The sequence below is a fragment of the Anas platyrhynchos genome, chromosome 4 (genome assembly GCF_047663525.1).
Source record: "Anas platyrhynchos isolate ZD024472 breed Pekin duck chromosome 4, IASCAAS_PekinDuck_T2T, whole genome shotgun sequence".
Classification (NCBI taxonomy): Eukaryota; Metazoa; Chordata; class Aves; order Anseriformes; family Anatidae; genus Anas; species Anas platyrhynchos.
Window position 1 is genome coordinate 64,555,418 of NC_092590.1, and position 11,085 is coordinate 64,566,502.

At 48.2% G+C, this 11,085-nt stretch overlaps 1 protein-coding gene across 2 annotated transcripts in view; it reads right to left on the minus strand.

Moving 5' to 3' along the window:
- The window catches only part of CPEB2 (cytoplasmic polyadenylation element binding protein 2), a 54,367-nt gene extending 45,893 nt beyond the window's left edge, over positions 1-8,474 (minus strand). Inside the window, exons 1-2 of one of the 2 annotated variants that reach the window (XM_038178360.2) lie at positions 6,360-8,474; positions 3,939-4,217 (exon numbers count right to left, since the gene is read on the minus strand). In XM_038178360.2, coding sequence (XP_038034288.2) covers positions 3,939-4,217; positions 6,360-7,808 — 1,728 coding nt within the window. In that variant the 5' untranslated portion in view covers positions 7,809-8,474. The remainder of the gene's footprint in view (positions 1-3,938; positions 4,218-6,359) is intronic. The other variant, XM_038178361.2, reaches the window with a different exon arrangement.
- Between the last annotated feature and the right edge of the window lie 2,611 nt (positions 8,475-11,085).

The window sequence follows — 11,085 nt, forward strand, 5'->3', positions numbered from 1 at the left end:
CAATACTGAGAAACATTAAGCTTGCAATCAAAATAGGATTAGCAGATAATTATATTTTTTAAATGGTTTATTATTTTCCTCATTCAAGGAATGTAAATGAAAAAATATAGAAAACTGACTTCCGTGCTTGTTTTGGGCATGGAAGTGCCTGAAGCACATTTTGGGGGAAAAACGGTATCAGGAATGACAAGAATATTTTTAGCTTTATAACCTATGCTCAATTTTATTTATTTATTTATTGGTACTGTAGATCAGGGAGTATAAAAGAATATTGCCTAATTTCTTGACACGTAATATAAGTGCCTGAACTGGAATCCCAGGGGCTGTACACGACCAGTGGTGACAGGTATGTTCTTCTAGAGAATTAGATTATCTAAATATGGAGCCTAGATTCTCTTTAAGGAGAAAGAGGCCACTGAATTAAAATGCTTAAGTTAGATAGTGTACACACAGATTTATACAATACCTGACATGATTTCTAATTGTACCGTCATGATTCTAGCACACAGCAATAACCCCTTCCCTACAAGAAGTACCTATAATGGTACAAACAGTGTAGCAGAGCTAAAGCTTTTAGGCATCATTTTATCTTACATTAAGAGCTGTAATCAATGTAGTTTATCTTATCTTAAAAATCTTCAGGGTGGGGCGAACATCTTACAGTTAGTCACATATGTAAAACTTGACTATTGGCTTAACTTGTTCATGTTTAAATCAGAGTTGCCATGATGTTTTAACTGCTTTTATTATTATATGTAAAAACAGGAAAAACTCTTGAATTTTGGAAAATTCCCAAGAGATGTCCTTCATAACTGCTATAAGCAAAAGCAGCTTTGCTGTCACTACTATCCCACGTGAAGTTGCGTTCACAGTGGCCATATGTTTCAGTTTTAGCTATGAAGCACAGAAAATCTGCTTTCATCCCTTTAAGTAATATACGAGATTAGTTACTCAGTTATCAGTAACAATAACTTGTATTTATTGTCACTGGTATATTAGGTTAATACCAAGAAACATTATTTTCAACAGAATTAATGTCAATTCTATGATGGGGCCCATCCATCTATGTAAGAAATCCCAAAGTAGAAAGTTTTTAAATTTGTATGATTCCTTTGTAGCTTCTTTCTTTTGCATTAGGTACTTGTTCCACAGCAACTGGATGGGCAGCTGACACTGAATGCCATTCAAACTTCTCAAAACCAGAACATTTTCAAGGATGCTTAGCAGAACACTAATGATCTGTAGAAGGTCAGTGAGAACACCAGCTTTTTGAAGTCTTCAGCTGCTAAGCCTGAGCTAGCTAAAAAGCTTTCAAATAGCCAGCTGAAGTTTGGAGGAGAGGTGCTGTGAACCCTGCCATGCGAACTGATGACTGCAGTTAAAACAAAGATGTGTGGTCATGTGGAAAAGCATTCTGCAGAACTGCAAATGATGCAGTTGTGTGTTCAACAGGCATGCAAAGACGCTGTCCCTCTTTGAAAGCTTGAAAGAAATGGGGAACTTTTACATACCCACAAACACTCTCCTATAAGACTTTCTAAATGGCACAAATTTAATGAATATTTGAGTGTCTTCTGAAATAGCTACTGTATCTTTAAGGATCTTCAATCTAAATACCTCAGCCTTTTATGGCCTGAGACAAGCACAGTACAAATTAACAGGATGGGTGTTTGACAGCATCGCAATTGCCAGCACGAGTCCTGATGAAAAGCACCACAAGCTCTAAATTCTATTTAACTTTTCATTATGACTTCTAAAATTTAGCAGTCATTCCAAGGACTTGACCGTAACAATAGCATAACTGAAGAAAAAAAGAACACAAGTTCAGTGTAGCAAAATAATTTATGGAAACATCTAGTGTTTCCACAATAGCAGTGGGTAACACTGCAAGCCTTCAAATAGGAGTATTTTTACTGATTTCTACAATTATGACTTTGTAAATCTAAGATAGATTTAAGTATTATAGACCTACAACAAATACAGCTAGACAAGCAGGTTGATTTAATCTGTGGCTCTGGTGTTCACAGATGAGACCAAGAACAATGATGTGTGCCCACCATCTCTCCGTGAGACTCTTCAGAAAAACCTGACATGAAAACCTAGTAAATTAAATTAATGTTTCTAGAGATGAATTTAAAGTATTTTTTCCTACCCTAGTACATAGGGGTGATTTAGATTATAGTTGGAATGTACGAGACTTTTGTTTAGACATAAAAGTTAGTTCATCTGTATCAGATGACCACTGCAGAAGCTTCTTAAAGTTTGAAGCACTAGTCATACCTCCTTGTAAAGCGTGTAAGTAAACATATTCACGACTTCTTAGCGGCATGAGTTCCAGCGTGTACGTCACTGAAGTTTCAACATATGATGGCATTAATATTTTTAACCCAGTTTCTGAGGCTAACATCATCACAAGACATTTCAGTGTTTACTTTCAACTCTTCTTGAAGCCCTCTACTGCAAAGCATTACTGATCTGTAATCCGTTTCCCTGAACGGATCAGATTGAATATGTGAAGAATAACATCATTTTCTCCATATTTCTACCCATGTAAAAATGATTCAACTAAGATGTTCCAGCGAGCAAGGCTACCTAAAGAAACAGGTTTTCACAGGATAGGCAAATCCTCTCAAGTTTTCAGGTCCAACGAATACGCTTGGCAGCACAACTTGAGTATGGCCAAAAAACACCATTAGCCTCATGAATATTGCAAATATCAGAGCTCACTCAGCGCCAGGACATGGCAACTCACGCCAAATAAATAGAACTCCACCAGCAAGATGGTTAAAAAACAAACAAAAAAAACCTTGTGGGAAATCAGGTCCCAAAGAGCACCCCTTTGCTGCTGTTACAGCCACACTAGGATTAGCTTGCTAATTGATGCAAATACATCTATACAAGCTCAAATAGTTACAAAGATGACAAATCAAACTCTGGGTTATTCTGTGTGGAAACCTATCAAAACAATTGTAATAGCCATATGTGGAGATAAAGAAACATCCCGATTATTTTCCTTCCATATTACTGAAAAACACTTTTGCTGGAATACGATAGCTGAGTGTGAGACTGACTCAAGCCGACACAGGTATGAACAAAAACAAAGAATATACAGAATTCATGGACTAAGCTGCTATTTTAGAAAAGATGTGTTTTAAAATAAGTTGCCCAAGCTCTTCTAGGTAACTTTAACAGAAAAAAAGTGCAAAAACTATCAATTGTTAGAATGGCAACTGAGACTAGGATTCAAAATATGTCTTGGTAGCCGAAAATTGTGTTAAGGCTAAATGAACACAGGCAGGTATGGGAAAAATAACATTTTACCAATAAATAACGGTGATATCGGAGCTTTGTGACTTACCTAACATCACATAAAAAGTCACTAGCAAAATTCAAGCGATGAGCCCAGATTCTTAGTACTAAGGCACATCCTGCTGTTTAACACTTCTGGCCAAAATATAAAAGTTGGTAGAAAGTGGAGAAAAAATAAAATCTCACTAATATGCAAGTGTCAGACTAGAGTATCAATAAAAGACTAATGTGACAAAGATTCAGAGCCATCTACGAGAGTTTGTAAGAAAATCTGTATACAAGGATAAGCAAACAAAACAAATGCTTAGTTTTAAAAGGGATTTATGAGAATATGAGAGTTATGATAGGCGGAAAATACTTGCTAGATTAAACATTTTTGCTTCTCTGTCAATGGCTACATCTCTATCTTTCTCGACAGTCAATATTCTTCATTAACTGTAAGAATCATATATTGCTGAATATAATGAAAATGCTGGGGTTAGTTGCAATTAAATAATAAAAATTATATACAATTATACAATTTTCAAACCAAGTATTGGGACAGTAACCACTGTTTAATTCTCCTTAGAGAGAACAAAGGCAAAATGCTACACAAGACTATGAACGCACCATTTACATACCATCCTTACCTGCAAGGGAAGGAGAGTATTACTGTTGTTGTCAGTTCGGAAAACATTATCTTCAATCCACGATTTTGGTGTCAGTGATGGAGTGGAGCGAGTAAATTTAGGAGGAGCTATGACATTACCAGAAAAGGGCTTCTTCAAAGGAGAGATCTGGTTCATAGTTCCTGGAATCCCCATGTTTCCAGTTCTACGATGGTCTCTGCCATGCATTCCTCCCCAGGATATATTTCCTGTGCTCCAGCCACTACTTTGATTGCTCCAGGGCGACTGCTTCAGAAGAGGCTAAAAAGAAAGATTCATTTATATTATTTTGAAAAATACTTGAAATGCTTTCATACTTAATGGAAAAAAAAAAACACCAAAAAAACACCAATCCATCAATGCTCAGAAGATTTCTATAATCTCCTCTTTCCTGATATTGTATAAATTCATTACCGAGGCAAAAAAAGAAAATCTAATATAGAGTCATAGAAAAATTGTAATTCCCACTCTCCTCCCACAGTCCTTGGGTAACCAGTTCAGATTGTTATCCTTTTAGTAACCGGTAGGATTCTTTAAAAGTCCAGAGTAGAACAGTCCTACAGTTAAAAATCATGTTACAGAAAGGCTCAGGCCTTAACCTGATACATTATTTCGTATTACATAGCAAGATCTCTGGAAAAAATAACAAAAAATTCAAGAAGGTCATTTTTAAATTATCATTATTAAAAAGAGATCGGTGAGTAGGTATTTAAAAATTAAAATTCAGATGGCAGATTGATTTTTTTTCCCCCAGTATCGCTCAGTATCACTAAGTATTACCATATAAGAGCAGAGAAGAGAATCTGTTTGAAGAAGCTATCTTAACATTTCCACATTAAAATGCATTATTCTGAAACCACGGCTCAAGTATTTCTGGAGTAATGCACAGGACTATCTCTGGAATTCTGCAGCTTACTCTTTTATTTTTTTAAAGATTAGTTTCCGTATTTAGAAGCAGTATAAAGGATTTCTGTATCTAACAAGTGCACTATGACTATGCTCCTCAATATCACAATGTAGACTGCCTTTAGAGCACAGACCTCGCAAGGTGACAAGTTTTTATTCCTGAGGCACAACTTGTGCTAAAACCTGACCTACAGCGGTTGTCTGTACTACCAAGAGGTGGACCCACTGAGCCTGACTGACAGCGAAGAACAACATTTATCTTCAGTGCTCTAAAACCTGCCTGTTCCTGGAAAGGCCTTTTCTCAAGCATACAAGTGGGGTGCGTGTGAGGGGAGGATATTCTGAATTCAGTACTTTTGTCTCAAAGCTTAGCTGCAAGCAGCCCTCAGCTGGTAATTTCTGTAGCTTAAAAATTTAAACCATGTTGATACGTTATGCAGTAGATAAAACAGAAAGAAGGCATTATAACGCCCTCTCCCCCGAGAAAACAAACAAAAAAACACTATAAAGACATTTTTTGGTCAAGTAATCAGGCAAACATCCCATTCTATATAATTACAGATAATTATGTTGTAAAACTTGAATACTTTGGTTGGAATTTTGGGAGAGGCCAGCCCCGTATTGTGAAACAAACCTTCAGAGATAATGCCAAACGTTAACAAGCCTCTAATATTGCTAGTTATACTGTCACGGGCACTGCTCGTGTTTACCTACAACTTGTAACAGAGAGAAAATCCCCGTCCACCTCAGCGTTAGAGAATGGCTTTGGAATTTCTCTGAGGAGGGCATTGGCGCTACGACACCCAGCTCCCTGTCACGACGCCTCCGAGTCGGACCTCGAAGGGGCAGGCGTGAACGGAGATTCCAGTTCGTAAATTGTCAAAATAAATACTGTACCCAGCCGTCTCCACCGCCTCGAACTGACAGGAGGCAATGCCCGAATTAAGGAAAAATGAAGATGAGGCCTGTCTAACCTAGGCCTTTCATGAGCGGGTGAGTGCGAGAGGCGGCTGCGGCACGCTGGTGGGCACCGGCACCCACCGGCTGCCCTCCCGCCCCTCAGCACCCCTACTTCGCCCTCAACTTCCATTTTAACGCTGTTGGGTTCTGTTAGGGCGCTGCTGGAAAATCTGCGGCGGAACCGCAGCAACCTGAAACACTGTATTGCGTTTGGATACAAATCCGGGCGATTTCGGGCAAAAGCCCGGAGGTGTCAGCCGGGGCGTGACAGCTCCCCACGAGCCGCGAGGGGCTGCAGAGGGTCGGGGAGCAGCACGGGCTCCATTTGACAAGGGCGAGGCGACGAGGAGCCCCGAGGAAAGACGTGAAAAGCACCTCGCCTCCCGTCCCCAAACCGAAACGGGGTCCGCGGGAGCCGAGGAGGGGCCGTCAGCCCCAGCCCCAGCCCCTCCACCTGCCGCGGCCACCCCTCGCCTCCCTGCCCGTCCCCGGGCGCCCCCCGCTCGCAGCCGGGCTCCCCGCCGCCGCCCCCGGTACCTGGTGGTGGTTGTAGGAGTTTCTCTGCTGCAGGAAGGCGGCGGCGGCGGCCGCCGCCTGGTGTTGGTGCTGGAGCTGGGGGCTCACAGGGGATCTCCGGTTCTGCTGCTGCTGTTGTTGCTGCTGCTGCTGCTGCTGAGGTAAATTCATCTGCGGCGGCGGCGGGGGGGCGGCGGCCGAGAAGGGGCTGCTGAAGGGCCCGGCGCACGGGTTGTGAGGAGACACCGGCGAGAAGCTCTGGAAGAAAGCGGGGTTGATCGATGACGGGATCCCCGGGTAGAAGCTGGTCTCGGACTCCGGGCTCGGCGGCGGCATGGCGCTGATCTGCCCGCCGCCGCCGCTGGACGCCGGAGGCTGCTGCGTTTGCTGCGGAGGCGGCGACGAGGTCTGCACCGACCAGGGGGTGCCGAAGCCGGGCAGCGGCGGAGGAGGAGGGGAAGCCGCCGAGGAGGAGCCGCCCCCGCTCTGGTGATGGGGGCTGGGGATCTCCGGGCTCTGCAGGCTGCTGAAGCCAGAGCCCAGCCCGCCGGGCAGGAGGTTCCCGGGGCTGCCCAGCAAGTGGCTGTTCGGGGGGGACTCCATGGGGGGCGGCTTGGCTTTCGCCTGCAGGCGAGGAGGAGACGGCGGCGGCGGATTCAGGCAGGAGGAGGCGGCGGCCACCCCCACATTGGGGTCGGCGGCCACCGGTGCCGGCGGGCAGGAAGGGGCGAGCCGCTCGGAGCCCCCCCGGTGCTCGGCCGGGCTGAGGGGCCGGTGGCGAGGGTAGTCCCCGGGCGGCGGCGGCGGCGGCTCCGGGGGGTGACCGCCGAGGAGCTGGAGCTGCTGCTGCTGCTGTTGCCTGTGCTCCTGCTGCTGGTACTTGTCAGTGGGGTGGCTGAACTGCTGCTGCTGCTGCGGGGGGTGGTGATGATAGTCTGGGGGGTGGTGGTTATTCAGGGGGTGGCTGCTGCCGAGCTGGGCTGGGCTGCTGAGCGGCGGCGGCTGCTGCTGCTGCTTAAACTCTTTCCTCTTCTGGCTCAGCTGAGGAGGCGGCGGCTGCTGCTGCGGTTGCTGCTTGTTTAAATCCTGGTGGGGGCTGAGACTGGGTTTAAAGTCAGAGGAGGGGTGGCCGGGAGGGGGGTGTCCTGATGCGGGGCTGCTGCCCAGCCTCTCGCCGCCCGGCTGCTGCTGCCGCTGCTGTGTCACCCCCAGGAGCAGCTCATCCTGCATGGCGCGGGGATGCGCAGCGGCGGCCGCCGACGGGAACGGCGAGGGCGGCGGCACACCGGACACGCCGCCGCTGGAGGAACCGGTTGCGGTGGGTGAGAAGGGGCAGGAGGAGGAGGAAGACGAGGAGGAGGAGGCTGCCGGGGAGGGGAAGGACCCCGTGTAGCCAGCGCCTCCTACACCCCACGGCGGGCTGGGGCTGCGGCTGGGGGCCGCTGCCGGCGGCAGGCTGCGGTCCCCCATGGGCCGGCGGGGGCTGCCCCGGCACCGCGGGGCGAGGACACCCCGCCCGGCTGGAGACAAAGATAATTAATTAATTAACCTGGGAGGGGGGCCGGGGAGGGGGGTGAGCACTATCGGAGACCACTACGTATGCCTAAAAACAGCCGCTCCCTACAATAAAGCCCTTGCCCTAACCTCCGCTGTACTGTTTTTTTAAATTATTGAACGTTTCGGTAATAAATATCCCTATTTTATCCTTTTTCTTTTTTTTCCCTCCCCCCCTCCTGCTTCTCATTTATTGACCCCCGTCAGGGCAGCCCTTCCCCTCCCAGCCGCGCCCGCTGGATCATCCCCGAGAGCCCTTGGCAGGTCGCCTCCCCCGGGGCAGGCCCCCCTCCCCTTCTCCTTCTTCCTCCTCCTCCTCCTCCTGCTGCTACACAACAGTTCCGGGGCCGGCCACCGAGCGCCGGGCTCCGAGCACCGCGCGGGGCAGCAGGGAGGCCGGCCGTGCCGCCGCCGCCGCCTTGCCGAAGCGGGGCCCCGCTTCGCTCCCCCCTCCGCCGCCGCCACCCCCGCCCCCAATACCGGCTGCCGGCCGGCCGCAGCCCCCTTAAGAACGCCGGAACATTCGTCATAGTTACGTCACAGCGCGCTCCGCCCCGCCCCGCCCGACCTCGGTAATGAGCCGGGTGCTGGGGGGCCACGCCCCCTCATGAATAATGCATGAGCGCCGTCAGCCCCGCCCAATGGCGCGGGGAGGGGGAGGCTCGCGCTGCCCAACGACGCCGGGCGCCGGCGGGCGGGGTGGGCGCTACCATTTTTATAGGAGAGGGGGGGACGGGGGGGGGAGTTGTGTGGTGGTTCGCTCCGCCGCCTGCCTGCCTCATTTGCATTGACGTCAGGCGCGGGGAGGGGGCGGGGCGCGGCGGCACGAGCCCAGGGGCTGGCGAGGCCCGGCCGTCATGGCGGCGGGGGCGCCCCGGGGAGGGGGGGACACGGGGCAGAAATAAACGTTGGGGGCACGGGGCTGGGCCTGTCGGGCTCTCCTCCGGGAGTCCGTTAGTGGACACCGTCAGAAGCTGTGTGGCTGCTTTCTGTTGGGCCAGTGGACCCTCAGCCACTGGAAACATCCCTGATTTGTTAAATTGGTTTAGACTTGTTCAATGTAAATAAAATGCAGATTTAGTAAAATTCTGTGTGTGCTCATCTCTGACGTTAACATGGGCTTGTTCGGGGGTGTGTGTTTGGGTTACATATCCACGTATATCCATACCACCTCATAGGGTTACCACACAAGCACATTGGCAGCTCAGCAGACGAGTTGATAAATATTTCCCCTTGCTGTGTTTCCCCTCAGCGCCCCACCATTATTCATTACGTTGGCATCCGTTCTAACTCCGCAGCTGTCTTGCACGTAACGAAGCGTAGGGCGCCGACCCAGGCCCTGCCGATGATGGCATGCTGAGGAAATGTTGCCGGCCGAGTACGGGCTGTGCTCTGAATAGCGCGTTGCTTCACGGCCCGGTCCTCACCGACGTGGCTCTGGGGAGCTGTAGAACTGGTAGGATCCAGCTTGCCTCTGTGTCATGCGCCTGGCGTTCGGTTATGTGCAAGCCCGAACAGAAGCTGTCCTCTACCTGGGGCGTTTGCTGGCATCTGACCAGGGTGGAAGTAACGCTGCGCTGTTCTCTCCCTCAACCAGCTGCCTATTGCTAGAAAGTGCATAGGAACTTGTTCGGCTATTGGTTTTGTCCCCTCACCTTTAAATTGAGCCCAAATTCTAGCAAATCTTCACTCCCAATAGTTATCGAGGTGTCCATGAGCTTTTAACTCATAGGATCAATCATTAAGGTTGAAAAAGACCTTCAAGATCATCTGGTCCAGCCATCCCCCTACCACCAATGTCACCCACTAAACCATGTCCCTAAGCACCAGGTTCAACCTTTCCTTAAAAACTCCCAGGGATGGTGACTCCACCACCTCCCTCAGCAACCTGTTCCAATGCCTGACTGCTCTTTCTGAGAGGAAGTATCTCCTAATTTCCAGCCTGAACCTCCCCTGACGCACAAGAATACTCACACCTTCTATGACAGCCTATGTATACCATGGTAGCTATCTACTCCAATCATACACATTTATTAAAACAACTTTAACGAGAGGAATCTCATCTCTTTTTAATCATGTATAAAGTAAGCATCCACTCTGAATTAGTTGCCTCATCTGCAAACAAAAGACAGGTGCTACCAAAGGATGATTCATCTTACCCTAATGCAGGTACCTTTAGAGAGAGAAACCTGACCTTTCTCTGTTGATTTTGAGGAAAAATTTTGAAGCTGTTTCTTACCCAGGTGTTCAGAGGTGCTCCTTGGTTGTGTGGCTTCTTAACCTCAGTACAAACAAGAATGGCTGTGCTGAGTCAAACCAAGAGTCCTTGGGGCTCCTGTCCCTTCTGCCTCTGATACAGGATCCCTGCAGCCCTTAGTTCTTGGGGTATGCCAGGGCCAGAGATTCAAGCTTCTCCTCCACTAGATCAACTCCCTTCAAGAAGTGGTGGGCCCTGTCCTTGGTTTTCCAAGGGCTTTGTCCTTTGTTTTCCCTCTCCACTTCCCTATTTTTGACCATTTGCCATTCACACCCTCTTGCTTTTGTCTTTTTCTCCCTTATAATCACTTGATTCCTTCTTGCTTTCTTATTTCTTAGCTACCCCTTTGCAGGGAAGATTTGAGATCATTTTTGGATTGGGCTAGTAGGAAAGAAACAAAGCGTGTGAAAGCAGATGCCTAAATGAATGTGTAAGAACAGGCTTAACATGTGAAAAGTTTGCTTCAGTTACCTCAACTGTTTGCTACTCAGGGTTCTTGTGAGTCATGCTTTTCCAGAGCTTAGGGGATGCTGGGATGCCTGGACACCACGTTCCCTGATTGTCACTGGAAATTGGCCCCAAACCTGGGCCTGAAAAGGGGAGCCCCTGACCCGAATGAGCTGGGGATGCTAGAGAGGAGCCACTTATCTCAGATGAGGAGCTTTGACTACACAGCGGATGTCAGGAGCAGCGAGTGCCAAGCCGTGTGCGACAGCACTGTATGTACCATGTAAATTGGAAAAAACAGGTGTTGCAAAATAAGCTGTCAGATCAGTAAAACGCAATATACCTAAGTTATGCTTCTTGCAGCCGTTAATCAACCTGTTCCTGTGTATTCATTGTAACAAATGTGCCGGGCATCGGCTTCACCTGAGAGGCCTGTGGCAGAGCTGGGGCTGACAGCCCTCCTGGGTTTGTCAGTGCCATGCAGACAAT